The following is a 16,601-nucleotide window of genomic DNA, read 5'->3' on the forward strand; positions in this document are numbered from 1 at the left end:
TTGGCATCTAATACCACGTGTGTGTGCATGTATGTGTACATGCATGTGCCACACATGCACGTACGCCCACTGCATTGCCTTACTGCCTACACTGCACACTACATTGCCTAATTTGCACATTCCCTCTGCTGGCTTTGCAGCATGCTGCTGGATGAGAGAGAGAGAGAGAGACAGAAAATAATATATACATATACTTAAAAAAAAAGAATGGAAGAAAGAAAGGAAAAAGCTTGTCCTAAAGCCCCTTAAGCTTCGTAAAGTAGTGACACCCGTCTCCTCTGCCTTCATTCCTCCTTGTTTCTCCTCTCTTTCATACTCCCTCCTCGACCATGGCACCACCTACACCGCTCGAGCATAGCAACAGCGCCAACATGCGCATATCGACATTCCGTAGATGCTTCTCGAGCGAAAATGGCGCTGAAGCACAGCGTGAGGGCCCACATGATGCTATTAGGCCAATAGCGACAGGGCATCAGCCTCGACCAGAGCGCGCGAAGAGGAGGCGGCATTCTTCAAAGCAAGGCGCTACTTTACAAAGTTTAAGGGGCCTTAGCTTGTCCAGGTGACAACCTCACTTTTGAGACATGCTGCCATTCACCTTGTGCTGCCACTGTATGTACAATTTCTGTCTATGATTTATGAAGGTGTCAATTGCCGAGTGCTTGTGTCATAACAGGGGTATGTCCTCACTTGCATCTTTTCATCAACTCCTCTCACCACTGCAATGGTGCATACGTCTGGTGGGTGCTCTTCTCAGCATCTGCACTGCATTTTTTTCTGGCCTTCTAATCTGCACATGACTGCACCATGTTTACTGTTTACAGTTGAGGCACAGTACAACATTCTTGTCTGTCAGAGACATAAGAGAACTTTCTTGAAGTACAGTGGGAGGGACAGCAAGTGCAAATTTTTTTGTAGGATGAGACCCTCCTGCGGCCTCCACTGTAGAAATGACCATGTAGAAAATGCCTGCATCATGGGAAGCCTATATAATCAGGCAGAAACCTATACAGTAAAAGCTCGTTAATTCACAACACGTTAATTCGAAGTAGCCGCCGCAGTCTGTCCGGCAATGTATTAAAAGCAATATGTAATGCATCCCGCTAATTCACACGGAAATCCGCACCACCACAGATAATTCGAGCTCCAGAACATCGTGGATGGGGAGAGTGCTAGTGCGTGGGAGCATGCTGGCGTCCCCGTGCGGGCCGCACTGTGTTGCTTTTTCCATCTGTGGCCCTTTGTTTAGGCTTGACTGGAGAGAGACGCATTTGCGCCTGGCCATGACATGGCCAACGCCTCTATTGCAGGTTGCTTGTCTCCTGGGAGGTTCCGTATAAAGCGCAATGACGATAAAATCATTGCTGTGTGCCGTATGCTGTATGTGCGAGAGAAAGCGTGCGAGGGTGAGCCGGCGAACGCGGCTCAATCTCGCGTGCTCAAGAGAGAGGAAGGCGGGGCGCTTGCGCGCCCTCTCTTGTCGCGCGTGCAAGGCACAGGGGTGAGGCGGAGGGAGGGGGGACAGGGTCTCTTTCGGCTGCTGCTTACAGCGCCGTATATTGAAAGCCGTCTGCAACCTGGCCAAAGTGCACGCCCGTGCGGGCCTCATCTTCAAAGCGATCTATGATGTTTGCAGAGTGTGCGTAGTGCCGGTAGCTTCGTATGCGATGTGCTATCTATGTTTCGTTCATGTTAAGCGAGAGCTCTATGAAGGCCAATTCGCTCGCTGTGTTCATTTTTACCTGTGCGCACGTGACACCATACTTGTTATTTTAGTCAGTAAGTGAATGTTTACAAGTTTGTTTGACCGATAAAACTGCTATCCTTACTTCGTATAGCTATCTACTAATTCACTATCGCAATCGATGCTTTGCTTTACGGGCGAACTGCAACATTTTTTTTTCTCCGCGCTAGTCGGCGTAATGAACGCACGGACGGAGCAAGAGCCATCTCAACGTTGGGCATGTCAGACAGCATTGCCTGCGTCCAGTGATGCTGGCTGCGCCAGTGCTTCGAAGTATAGACATTGCTGTTCATGCCAACATGATGTAGCGTCGGTGCGCGCGTGCTCATGCCTGATCAGACTATATACATGCCTTTACCGAGCTATATTTATCTGGCTTACTAGTTCAAATTTTGTATAATTTGAATTTTTGTAGCATCCCTGTGGAATTCGAATTAACAAGATTTTACTGTACTTCCTCTCCGATGTCTTAACAACCTCAACTATAACCTCAAGTGATGTCACCGTCAGTGCTGCAACGCCAATGACAAAAGAAGTGTCATTAAACACCCCAAGGGCACTGCCGGGCAGAGATGCATTGCTCAGAAAAAATTATGGCCAAGGTTGAAAGCTTGCTATGTAACAAACAAGTACAAAATGGGAATGGCCGTGATAGACCCTGTGAGGATTGTATTCGTCCATTTCGCTGCGGTGCCACAGCGGAGCACGTTTTGGGCATGGGGACTGCATCGCAGCAAGCCTGCTTTCGAACATCTTGTGCGCAGGCTGCCGCTTTCCCAAGAGTGCCGTAGAGAAGCGGGACTGTAAAACACTTGCTGCTGTCCGCCCCCAAGCAAACCAGCAGCTCACACGATTGGTCTGTTTTGGCAGGAACTCGCATCCCATCTCTCCTGGTGGCTCAAGCTGACTGTGGAAAGGGGGCTGCAGGGACAAGCTCTCGGATGGCGAAACGATGCGCACTGAATTCTGATTCTCCCAGTTACCCCTTTTTGCTGCTCGTCGGCCATGCCAAAGGCCCTCAACCTGAGGCAAGTGCGTACCTATTCGCTGCTCCTGTTCTCAAGACTACTTCAAAGGGGCGTGACTCACATCATGTGCGGGGTCATAGTGAGCCGGGTTGACCTCGGAGGCTATATCAAGCTGAAAGAACATTGCCCTATTAACACGGTTGTTGGGAGCGATCCTCCCATACAGCATTTTCTAATACTGCTGTGTCACCCTTTATTTGGGGGAGCTTTGGCTCATGCACATGGCAAGAATAGGGAGTAGTAGTTAGTCAATGCCACGGTAGTCACCTCCTTCCTTGTGCTCTGGGCCTTCTCTTAGTGCGGCGCTCTGTCTCACTCCCAGTGGAGATTGAATAAAATCTGCCTGCAGGTTCCGATCCTCAGACTCGCATGGTGGTCTAAGGGGCTACCGGTGGAGCACTGAATGATAGAGACCACAAAGTGGTGCCCAACGTGGGGTGCCACTTCGTGATCCCTATCACACTTTGTGGTGTCTCTGCTCCCACAGTCGGCTCGAGCTACCAGGAGAGAGGGGACGCAAATTCCCACCCAAGCAATCCCCTTGGGTGAGCCCTTGGTCCACTTAAGGGTGGACAGCAGCAAATGATTTACGGTACCGCTGCTCTACGGCGCCCTTAAAAAAAAGAGAAAGGGAAAGCAGCAGCTCGCATGTGCAAAGTTTGAAAGTGGCTGCCGCGATGCGGCCCCTATGCCCAAAACGCGCTGTGTTATGGTGCCGTAACGAAATGGATGAATACAATCCCCACTACTCTAACATGTGCACAAATCTCACCAAAGGCCTACTGATGGTGACATTATCAGGCATACTCCAGTTGGGAGGAGAAAATTTGTAACACATTTTTGTGAACCAATTCAATGCTTGTTGCTCAACTACCATTGCAAGCTTTTGAAATAAATCGCTGTGGCATAATGTAGTACAGTAAAACCTCGTTAATTCGACCCTTAATTCGGAAAATGGGATAATTCGGACATATTTGGCCGCAGGTTGGTTAATTCTGACAACTTCCGGAGCTCAATGAGCGCCGGAGTGCAGCGAATGTGCAACTCAAAAGAGCAGAAATGGCGTTAGCACGTACCGAAACGAAGCGGCGGAGTCTGCATTGCCAGAACGTGTCGTGCCTAATGTGCCTCTAAAGCCTTTATTCTTGCGTTTACCACCGCGCACAGCACCACATTGGTCCTGTGCCTTTATGACTGCATAGTTGCCATACATGATCGCGCCGATAGCAGCGGCTGCAGCAAATTAGTTTCAGTTTGACTCGCTACGCGCATGTTGGTGGCTTGCCTTCATAACTGCGTAGTCGCCGTCCATGATCGCGTTGGTCGATCACGGATGGCAACGGTGAATCTGATAACAGTTGCTGCAAATGGTACTTTTGTTTTGACTCAGTGCATGCGTCGGCTGTGCGCCTTGAAGACCACAAGGTCGCCGTCCATGATCGCATTGACAGCGGCCGTGGTTTTGTGCGCAGCGTTTCCTGCAAAGAGTAGCTTCGGTTTGACAAGCTTTTGAGGGTGAAGAGCACCGGCTACATCACGATAGTCAGCAACCAGTACTGGCGAAAAAATGATCGGGATGTGCGTGCTGTAGTAAAAAGCCAGTCTCAAATGAAAACGCGCCCCGCGGCTGCACTAATCAGCCACGAGATGATGAGAATTGCAGCTTCCGCACTGCTTTTTTGCGAGATGGAAACGGGATTGGCTCATTCGTTCAGTAAATAAAAGCGTTTTGACGTGGTAAGCATTTGTTGATATTTTTTTTTTTACATTTGGTTAAGTCGGACATTTCTTTTGGTCCTGTGAAATTCGAATTAACGTGGTTTTACTGTACTCTGCATAGTGCTTAACAATATGGTTATGTAGAAACAGGGAAAGGAAAGGCTATAATACAAGTGTATATACAGGTGCACAGTTCTGTCCTAGAAGAAACAGCTCATGCAAGGTTATGTTGTTGCGATCTTTGCAACCATGGTAGGCCTTTCTTCACCAGAAGCAACAACTGTTCCATAGATAGAAACATGGTCAGGTGTTGAGAGAAATTCTGCACAAAATTTTTCATCTAAATGTGACATAAGACTTGGAAGGAAAAAACCATGAAGGCATTCACCTGACTTGTGCAGCTTGTCAGTGCAGATGATGGCCATGACAACTGCTTGGAAAACCAACTCTGCCTCTGCCACGGGCTGCTCCAAGACAGCCACCAGTTGTGACAAGCACTCCTCACACAGGCTCTGCAGCCCACTAAGTGAAAGACAGTTTACGTTCTGAGCCACTGCCACCCAACAATGCAAGCATTTACTAGTATGCACTGGGCTGCAAGGACGCAATTTAATGCTCATGAAATGACAGCATCTTGTAACTGGAAGGTAGGCGTGTTTTCGCTAAGAAATCTTCTCAAACCTGTAAGTGTCATAGAGCAATTACAATCTTACAGTTCATGCTCCAAGACAAAAGAAATATAACTTGTATCAACTCCAGAAGGTCAACCACTGTCATGCATGCAAGGACTTTACAGTGAATTGAGCAGGAGAACATAATGCAGTAAACTAAGGATGTGGGGATTTATCAGCAAGGAAACAAAGCTGAGCAAGAAACGAGATAAACGTCAGTTATTTCATGCTTCCTTTCTTCTATCAGTCTTTCAAGATGGTGATACAGGCTTACAAGGTGGCTTTCAAGTGATGGCAGTGCCCTTCCAGACATTGCCTGGTTTCCATGCAGTGAGAGATTTTGAAAGCAAAATTACCACCATACATATCAGCATCATCATTACCAGCCTACGTTTATGCCCACTGCAGGACAAAGGCCTCTCCCAGCAGTCTCCAATTATCCCTGTCTTGTGCCTGCAAATTTCCTAATTTCATCACACCACCTAGTTTTCTGCCGTTCTCGACTTTGCTTCCCTACCCTGGCACCCATTCTGTAACTCTAATGGTCCGCCAATTATCTGCCCAACACATCACAAGCCTGCCCAGCTCAAATTTTTTTTTCTCGTAATGTCAACCAGAATATATTTTTTTCTACTAATGTCAACTAGTATATCTGATATCCCCGTTTGCCCTCTTATCCACACTGCTCTCTTCCAGTCTCTTAATGTTGCACCTAACATTTTTCGTTTTAGCGCTCCTTGCACGGTTCTTAGTTTGTTTTATATGTATACATATCAGCAATAGTAATACTGGGCATAACAACATAGTTATTGTAATACCAACCTGGTGTCACTGGAGGTGTAAAACTGCTCGCACAACCTCAGGTAGCTGCATGTAAAGACTTCTGATGGTTTGCACCTGCATCAAATTGCACAGTAAAATCAAAATGTGGAGTTCAACATCCCAAAGCTGCATAATCAGTTGGGTATGAGGGATGCGATAATGGAAGGCTAGATATTAATTCTGACAACCTGTGGTTCTTTAACATGCACCCAAGGCATGGCACACAAGTGTTTTAAAGCACAGCTCTTAGGTGCCCATTCCTGGGCTGAGCATTGCCATCCCTCGGCATAACCGCACAAATGCACTCATGTCACTGCTCGCGCATTCATTGTCGTCTTCTTCCACAGCTGGCTCCATTGCCACTAATCATGCCAGTGTTCTCATGCTGCCCCTCCCTCTGTGAAGGCGCTGACAGTACTGGCCCACTGCCAGTCGGTGCAGGGATTTCGGTCTCAAATTCTTTGCCTCAGTATATCGTGAAATGAAAACACATATACATCTGCACTCAAATTTCACGTTAAGGAGTATCGTAATTGACAGACACTTTTTACATTCCACACCCATCAAAATGCGTCCCCCAAAGCTGGTAATCAAACCTGTGATTTCACGCTCAGTAGCAGAACACAATCATGGCCACTGAAGTACCACAGTGGGTAAAATCACATAGTGACAACAAAGTAGCACTAGGCACGACACTCTACCAAACTGCTTGTGCTTCTTGGCCTGTTTATGTCATCACAGCTTAGCCAAATGAAAAAAAAAAAAAAAAAAAAAAGCTTTTTTCTAGTGCAGAAGAGGGAAGAAATATGGACAAGTCCAAAATACTGGATTTGCCGGGAAATAAGTGACTTAATTTCACAAGTGGCAAAGAAAGGTGTGCGGTACTCCGATTGTCACTTTTGGGCATGTACTTTCAGTTTAACATGACCAGCGCAAGACGCATCATCGTCTACAAGCACTGGTCTTCTTATCACAGTGCGGAAACAATGCCACTTGTTGACGCGTCTGATGTTAGTTATGCGATCACGAAAATGAAAGTATCCTCAAAAGTGACTGTTTGAGAATACAGGCCAGGCAGTCCGTGTCCTCAATTATTTAGCAACACCTTTTATGATATTCCTTTCACGCTTCGTCTATGGTCAGATGGACGCTCTGCCGTGAAGGGTGGATGATAAGAGTGGAATAAAATTGTGCGGAAGGCATTTCTACAAAATCGTGGCCCATATCTCAACCATTTTCATGCTGTCACTACACAGATAAACGAAAGCAGTCAATGCATGCACCAAATCTTCATACGCAACTACTACATCGACTAGGCTTTGCTAGTCTTGGTTTCAAGAGAGACAGAGAAAACATTTATTTAGACCATCGAGGTCATTACTCTTGAGGTTGAGTGGGTGGTGTCCTCATGGTGTCCTCATGGTGTCTTCAGCACTTGACGGCAGCCGCGGAGCGCATCGCACACGTTTTTAAACTGCTCTTCTGCAATTCCCAGGTTTTTCGCCACGGACTTACAAGCAAATGCGGAGCGTACAACGTTTGTGGGACTGCCACTGTGGTGCCAAACCACACCGGTGCCAAACCACGCCGGCATTGCCCGGACCAGAGGCCTTTCTTCTTTGAAATTGGCGCGTCAAAAACTTGGACACTGACGTGTGCATCCCCTGCTGGCGTGGATCAACAATCTTGATCAATTCGTGGGGCGTTTCCCTTCACTTGACGGCAGCCGCGGAGCGCATCGCACACGTTTCTAAACTGCTCTTCTGCAATTCCCAGGTTTTTCGCCACGGACTTACAAGCAAATGCGGAGCGTACAACGTTTGCGGGACTGCCACTCTGGTGCCAAACCACGGCGACATTGCCTGGACCAGAGGCCTTTCTTCTTTGAAATTGGCGCGGCAAGAAATTGGACACTGACGCGTGCATCCCCTGCTGGCGTGGATCAACAATCTTGATCATTTCGTGGGGCGTTTCCCTTCACTTGACGGCAGCCGCGGAGAGCATCGCACATGTTTCTAAACTGCTCTTCTGCAATTCCCAGGTTGGTTGCCTTACCTCCACCCCCCCCCCTTCTCTTTTTGCTCCGCTGCTGCCGTCGAAGTGTATCAAACGGTTGAACATTTCAACGTGTTTTTGTGTCTCTTGAAGTGCAGCAGTCTTCTTCCTTATTATAGTGCAAGACGTGAGAAATGGGCCGTTGTAGTGCTTGCCGAGTTTCGCTGGATGATGCTCGCCGGGTTCTAGTTTGCTCTGAGTACGAGTTTGTTTTTCATGTAGGGGATTGTTCTGGAGTATCTGAAAAGGCGTTTAATAGCAAGCACGAGACATCGCTGAAAACGTGGAAATGCTCCTTCTGTAAGCCTGTCGGTGGCAAGAGCCATGTTCCCGCTGCAAATCAGGCATCTGATAACAACATCCTTGTTAAGTTGGCAGAAATTGACCGCAAGCTAAGTTCTCTTCTCGAGCTTCCGGCCCAGGTTTCATGCATGGAAAAATCTGTTCAGGTCTTGTCTGATCATTTCGACGCTATTCAACAGTGGCTGGATACTCATGATAAAGATATAAAAGACCTTAAGAGCTGGTTGGAGAAAACTGAGAAACAGGGCGCATTTCAGCAGCTTTCACAGCTGGAATCTGATGTTGAGGATCTTGAGAGACGGAGCAGGCGATTAAATCTGGAAATTCATGGTGTGACTGAGGATGACAGAGAAGACATGTTGAGTAAAGTAAATGGAATTGCTGGAAGATTACAGGTTGCTTTGTTGTGCAGGCAAGATGTTGTAGCCCTACATAGGTTACCTGGAAAGCCCGGGAAGCCGCGAGGAATCATCGTACGTTTTACACGCCAGGAATTGGCCGATGCTTGGCTCGCTAACAAACGAAACCTGAGAAACAGTGAGGATAGGGTTTACATAGCTGAAAACCTGACCCTCCGTACAAGAAAGCTTCTCTACTTTGCTAAAGAATGGGCAAAAAGTTCTGGCTATAGGTATGTTTGGTGTTCTAATGGGAAAGTCCTGGTACGTAAAAATGATGGCGATCCTGCGGTTGTTGTAAAATGTTCTGACGACCTTTCTGCCCTAGCTCGTTAATAAGAGATATTTTTGAGCTCAACAGAACCATTATGCACCTAGGCTATAAAACAAAGACAGAATGGTTCTCTACACTATGCGTACAAAAAAAGAAGATTAAGCTGTATACATCTAAATGTGCAATCTGCGAATAATGAAACAACAGAACTGGAAACCTTCTTTTCAGAGATAGACAACTTGTGTGATGTAGTTATGCTTACTGAAACATGGTACACTGACGCTAGCAATATTCTTCAGTTACCTAATAAGAAAATTTTCTATTTAAACAGAGAATCACGGCTTGGAGGAGGTGTTTCCCTGTTTTTAAATGAGTCTATATCATGTGACCTATCTGGCGACTTTTCGTGTACAAATGAAAATATTGAGGTGCTATGTGTTGAAACCAATGATACATTATTTGCTGTTTGTTAGCAACCACCTGATGGCAGTTTGAATGCTTTTTTCATGTTTATGGATAATCTGTTGTCATTTGCCAGTGAAAACCGAAAATGTGTAGTTATTGGTGGAGACATGAATATTGATATGGGTTCTGAAAACGCAACGACGCGTGAGCTTGTAAACACATTTGTCCAGAACGGTTGCATTAATGCCATAGAATCAGCAACTAGGGTTACAGCTACAAGTGAAACTACGCTTGATCTCTTTTTGGCAAGTTATCATCCTTCATGTATTAGCAGTTGTGTTTTGGCGTATTGCATAGGTGATCACATGCCAATTTGTATGTACGTTGAAAGTGCACATATTGCGATACGCAGCAACGCATCTATATTTTATCGGGACATTACTGAACAAACGCTGCAGGCATTTCAGGCAGAATTAAGCGAGGTAAGCTGGAATAATATCCTTCAGGAAAATAATGCGGAAGTGGCTTACACTAAGTTTATCACAATGTTTGTTGATGTGTATTCAAAACACTTCGTCCGCAAAAAAAGCAAACATAAAAATTTCAGAAAGCCTAGGCTAAAAAATACCTGTTTAAGAAAATAAAGAAGCATGACCAGCTTTATGGTAAATTTGTAAAATACCGTGACCCTACTGACCTGAAGGCTTTTAAAGATTATAGAAATAAACTAACCAAAGAGTTACGAAAAGCAAAAGATGCAATTATTTCCAAATGTTTTCTTCTTGCTCTCAGGGCCATAAACTTTGGAATAACCTGAATTTTGTATTGGGACGACAAAGAAGGAGCGAGTCTATAGAACAAATTGCTTACAAAGGACAGAAGTTATCACGGCAGGAAATGGTCAAACAGTTTAATAAACATTTTGTGTAACGCGATACCTATGTCACTTCTGCAAAACTTCCTGACCTTACTTTCCCTCCAAATCAAAACACGCTCTTTTTCCAGCCTACAGATGTTCATGAAGTGCATACAGTATTTTCTAGTTTTAAAAACTCATCATGCATTGATTATGATGGGATACAAATAACACCCGTAAAATTTGTGCTACGTAAAATCACTGAGCCACTTGCACACATATACAACTTATGCATCTCAACTGGTGTTTTTCCTGCAAAGATGAAGAGTGCGAGAGTGACGGTACTCCATAAGAAAGGCAACAAGCTAGGCATAAATAATTACCGGCCCATATCTGTTCTCCCTATCTTTTCCAAAGCTTTAGAGAAACTAACATTTGTACGTTTAAACTCATTCTGTAATAAGCACAACTTAATTAGCGAATCTCAGTATACAGAGTTAGCCCTACTGCATCATAAAGAATATATCCTTACCAATTTCGAAAACAAGCTCATAACTCTTGGTTTATCTGTACATTTCAGTAAAGCGTTCGATTATATTAGCCACAATATTCTTTTTCATAAGCTCAATCATTATGGAGTTAGAGGACTTCCTCTTGAATTTATTAAGTCGTATCTTCAAAATAGATGCCAATATGTACAGATAAATAACTTCAAGTCCCAAGAGAGGTTTATTCTTTCTGGAGTACCTCAAGGCAGCATTCTGGGTCCTTTGCTTTTTAATCTATATGTTAACGATATTGTAAATATTCATTTCAATGTAAAATTTTTAATTTACGCAGACGACACCAGTATATTTCTAACATCATGTTCTTATACCGAGCTTATCACAATATCAAATAAGGTGCTCCTGAAACTTAGTACATAGTCTAAGCAAAACTGTTTATGTGTCAACCCAACCAAAACTAAAGCTATAATTTTTCATCCAAAAGGAAGCACCTCCCCTTTACTACATGGCATAGCCTATAATAATGCTCCGATTGAATTTGTAGAATGCATCAAAATTCTAGTCGTGCATTTTTCTTCATCGCTGCTATGGAATGACCATGTAAGCTTTGTAACGCAAAAACTGAGTCAGATAACAGGTATAATAAGCTGTAATCGTTACCTTCTTCCTACGTCAGTTAAAGTACTATTATACAACGCCTTATTCTGCTCTCATCTCAATTACTGTCACCTCGTATGGGGCACTATAACTGATACGAATTTAAACAAATTATTTTTATTACAGAAAAGGATAGTACGCGTCCTAGCAAATGTTCCGTACGATTCACACACCGAGCATTTATTTGACAAGTTTAACATTATCGCAGCGCACGAAATCTATAGGCGTCGACTTTTGCCGAAGTTTTATTACATGAACAGGAAAAGCGATCTATCCCTTGTTAAATTATCATGTTTAGAAGAATGTGTCCCCTCACGTTTCACAAGAAACACGGAACCCTGGACTGTGCACAGTTTTAGAACAAATTACAGCTCACAAATGCTAAAAAACAACTTACCAAGGCTTTTAAATGCTTACAACAAATCTGGCATTGATATATGTGCCCTTACCCCATCAGAATTTTCTCGACTAAATCAGCGGGACTAATATTCATGTTTATATGGCCAGCTATTTCAGAAGTGCAGATTAGATGAGTTTACAGCTTTTTGTTCACATTTATATTACATATATATGCGTATATATGTTATTTGTTTCATCTGTCATATGTGAAACATTATGTAACTTCATTACGCGCAACTACTCACTTTTCACTTAGCACTTTTCATGCATTCTTGCAAAACTATGTATTTTTGTATTGTTAAAAACACGCGGCAGCTCCGCGCTGCCCATGTCTTGTGGTGATAGAGGGCAGGGTGTTTTTTCAAGCTGCACTTGCAGCTTTTCTTCCCTGTCTCCCCCAATCTGTTGGAAATAAAGATATATTCAATTCAATTCCAGGACACCACTGGCCATGGCTGCTCAACGTACTTGCTGGACAAGAGCTTCTTGTCCCGCCAGGGTATCGCCGGTCAGCTGTACCTCCCACCGCTCAAATGATGTGCTAGGCGTCGTTTAAGTGTTGAGGTTTGCCCCCGCACCCCCACGAGATGTGAAATAGTGTAGGGCAGGTGTCGCTGAACCAGGGGCAGATGCCGTGATATGTATGTGGGTACATTTTACTGTATCTGTGTAGGTTTGGGAATGTGTTGGTCTGAGTAAGTGTGAGAGCTACTGCCTCTTCAGTGTTGAGCTTTCTGTGAGGGGGAGGATAAATCGTGCGGTTGAGTCTGATTCGCCGAAGTGACAAGGTTCACAACCATGCCAGTGACATATCAAAATGAAAGTATAGCTATTTCTGCTCGACTTGAGGCCAAATTAGCACATGGTCACGTAGTTGGAGTTTGAATCATCACAAGGCATGCCCTGTAAGGTGCCCAAAACTTCGGCTGTCATTATACATTACGTCTATGGGGATAGTGATGGTGCCACGAAGTTGTACAAATTATTGGTTGGCCACTGTATGCAAATTGTTAAACGTAATGCACAAGCGCAGCCAACACTGCAAGACTTCGCATAACTTGATAACTGCTAGCTATGAGTGCAGTCAGGATATGAGAATTCCTTTTTGGATAGGTCACTCAAGAATCCACTGACACAATTTTGGCCTGATTTTTGCATATACAGTCGAACCCACTTGTAACGATACCAGTTTGAACAATATATCGGTAATAACAATGAAAGCTGCCACACCGTCAACTTTGGATGTTTTCTATGGGGAAATAACCCACTTACTACAATGTCCCCATATTGCATTATTGGTTATAACGATGAAGTCTGGCTGCTGGGTGTCTGCGCCGAAATACTTGAAAAGAAAAAGTGAAATGCGAGCCACTACACAATCGCCCACCACGCCAACTGCCACTGTCCGCTACTCTCCATGAGAGATGGCCGCCAGCCTCACAAGCATCTCTTCCATCACCCTTCCATCCCTCTGAACACGAATGGGCCGTGCCCATAGCTCTGCGCCATAATACCCTCCAAAACATGAATGGGCCGCGCCAATTGCGCTGCCAGCGCTGCTCCCAGATTTCTCGCTGGGTCATATGGCTGGGCCCTCACAGTTGGTTCTTCATTCTATGGCTCTCATTCCATTCAATTCTGCTAATGGATGAAGTCACTTGTGTTAGTCTTTGTTCACTGCGTCGAAGCAGTTTCTCAGCCTCATTTGACTTACTGCCAAAACGGAACATGGCTGATCCACCCGCTGATCATTGGCAATGCACGACGTTGCCGGTGGAAACAAAGCCCACTGCTATAGACTTGGAAACGAAGTGAACGTGCTTGTATCAGACAGCGACAGTGACAGCCACGATGGCAGCGCTGACATTGTAGGGCAGGCTGCCTCGACATAGTGCCCTCAGGGGGTCCTGTAGATGATTCAGTCCTTCATGGGCTCGCTTTCGCAAGGTGCCTTCTGCTTCACTACATGGAGCACATGGATGCTTTGGAGACGGATGTCGGCAAGCTTCGCGTAAAGCAAGCAAGGCTGACGGACATGCACTTTTCTCGTGCAAGCCAGTGGGAAGCACATTTCGAGATGCTTCTGTCAATCATGTGCATTTCTTCTGGAATTCTCAAGCTGAGATGCTGCCGTAACAAACTTCCCGCATTTCTTAAAAGGCACTTTTTGGGGCCACCAAAGCAATGTCTCGGCAGAGCTCTTATGTGGCTTGCTGCCCACGACCCCTTTTTGCAGTTGTTATAGCAAGGCCATTTTTGAACGCTGACAGCCCCGGCTCGTTAACAACACATGATTGGAATGTGCAGGAAGTAGCGTTAAACAGTTAAGTGAGTCAACACAACCAGAAGCCGGATAGAGGAAGGTGGTGGAGAGGGGAACTGGCCTCCCTGCCATTATAGTTTTCTCGGGACAGCTATGCCAGTCCCCATTGAAAATTTTTTTCATGCAACCTAGTTATAACAATTATTCTTCATAACAATAGAATTTTCGCAGCACTTGACTAGCGTTATAAATGGGTTTGACTGTACTATATGTTTACTGTGAGAAAATAAACTCAGCTGGAAGCTAAAACCTGTGCTGTCTTCTTCACATTTTACCCTTTTTCTACACTATAAATCCTCTTCATGGAATATCAACTTGCCCAAAGATACATCCTATCAAATGGGAAAGCTATGAAATAACTATACATATTGCCCCAAGCCAAATCCACTCTCACTGTCTGTAGACAGTGGCACTTGCAAGAAGATTTTAACGGCATGCAACACCACTAAAAATCTACCTTTGTGCTTCATAATCTGTGGTGAAAGCATCTAGGTAGAACCAAGTGGGTGCCTTCTGTGCTTAATATAGTTGCACATACAAATTTTATATATACCTCTTAATTTCTGAAACAGATGTTGAGCGAAATCAGTGCAATTACTCTTAAGAATGGCACAACAATTAGCAGCAATGTGCATGACTCAGTTGTTTAGAATACAATTTGCTTTTTGAGAATTTAGATTTCACAATACTGCAAGTATGTACACAAGGTGTTTCACATACCGTATTTACTCGAATCTAACGCCCACCTTTTTTCCGATAAAACGGGTCCAAAAATTGCATGCGCGTTAGAATTGAGTACAACCAAAGTTTTTAGATTTTCGAGTCGGCAAACTGGCTTCGAGAGGTGGCCCCGTTTTGTCGCCATTATGAGAGGTGGCGCTGCAGTTGCGTTGAGATCTAGTCTGACGAGTGAGGCTTGCCTCTGCCTTGTGTTTTTGTCGGGTTGTTGGTGCTCGCGAGTTTATCATGGCTGTATTTCTTGCTTTAACGCGTTCCGCAAACGTATTAACTCTGTGCAGTGAGCGTCCTTACGTATTTTAGTGGATGCCGGGAAGTGTCAGAGCGGATTCTCAACATGCCAACGTGCAGTGCGCCGGGCTGTCGTTCGGGATACGCTTTGGCAGTAGCAAGTCCCATGCCACGACATTTTTTCAAGCCCCCAAAGGACCTTCACATATTGAAGGCGTGGGAAAACGCGATCCCATGGAAAAACTTTAAGGTGACGTCAAAAACATATGTTTGGAACATTCATTTTGAGCCTGCAGACATCATAAGCTGTTATGAGCATGTCATGAATGGTCAAACTGTTAGAACACCGCAAGGCAGGTGGACATTGAGGGAGTGTGCGGTGCCTCGAATTTTTCTAAACATACCTGAGCATCTGTCAAAACCAAAGGTGCTAAAGTCAGCAAGAAAACCACCCAAAGTAGGAACAGTGGTTTCCACCCAAGTTGCTTCCTGCCAAAGTGATGGGAGTTTATACAACGAAATTGATGAAAGTGACGACGTGGATGGCAGTGAATGCGTTGAAGTCAGCATACTAGAAGCTGCGCCCTAGTTTGCTGTTATGCAGGACGGTCAAGCATTTGAGTAGTGGCATGTGAAGGCTTCGACCATTCAGGTTATATTCTACAAGCTCGAGGAGTCCAGGCGCATTGTATGCATAGAAAAGTGTGTAGTAATCAAACAAGACTTGACGATTGAAGTTAGTTCAAGAGGTGTGCTTCTCCCGCCGTGCAGCTACATCGTCGACATTGAAAAAAAATGGAAACATTCAGACTCAACTAACAAGCCAGAAGAATGTAGTAACATTTCTTCGCTACATTGATGCCCTCAAGATTTGCACTGGGTGCAAATGCGAGTTGTTTCCGGGCATTTCATCTTCAATGACGGCTGTGAAAAGGTAGGGTGTGTTGCAAAACAAGAAATGCAGGGTGCTGTCAGATCAAAGCTTGTCCCCTCCAGGCAAGAAAACGAAAAAAAAAAAAACATGTGGATAGAGTGAAGCACCCCCCCCTCCAAAAAAAATGAAAAAAAGAAAAAGAAAACTGAAGCCACAATGTGAAATTAAGAACCTAAAGAAAAAGGCCATTAGGACCACTGTCTTTCGCGAAAAAGCAAAACGAGAGCTGGGTACACTGACGCACCGTTTGTCAGAAGTTTCAGTAAGCGAAACTGACAAAGCAATGAAAAATCTTCCACAAGCGCAGCATCTTGCTTTTTGGGCAGCATTGTAAGCGGCAAAAGCGAAATCGCCACGAGGATGCATTATGAACAGGAATGGCTTATGGCTTGTCTTCTGTTAAAAATTTCAAGCCCAAGAGTTTATAGACTAATGGTAAAGATGAAGCTCATGCCACTTCCAACGATCACAAGGCTGAAACAAATGATGAAAGGAATGCCTTGTGAATTCAGCTTCAACAAGGTATCTCTTGCCAGTG

At 44.7% G+C, this 16,601-nt stretch overlaps 1 protein-coding gene across 2 annotated transcripts in view; it reads right to left on the reverse strand.

Moving 5' to 3' along the window:
- Positions 1-16,601, reverse strand: part of Smg5 (Smg5 nonsense mediated mRNA decay factor) — a 65,913-nt gene that overhangs the window by 23,789 nt on the left and 25,523 nt on the right. For both annotated transcript variants that reach the window (XM_075684424.1, XM_075684423.1), the window contains exons 8-9: positions 5,985-6,059; positions 4,880-5,013 (exon numbers count right to left, since the gene is read on the reverse strand). In XM_075684424.1, coding sequence (XP_075540539.1) covers positions 4,880-5,013; positions 5,985-6,059 — 209 coding nt within the window. The remainder of the gene's footprint in view (positions 1-4,879; positions 5,014-5,984; positions 6,060-16,601) is intronic.

Source organism: Dermacentor variabilis, chromosome 3, assembly GCF_050947875.1.
Source record: "Dermacentor variabilis isolate Ectoservices chromosome 3, ASM5094787v1, whole genome shotgun sequence".
In the NCBI taxonomy this organism is placed as follows: Eukaryota; Metazoa; Arthropoda; class Arachnida; order Ixodida; family Ixodidae; genus Dermacentor; species Dermacentor variabilis.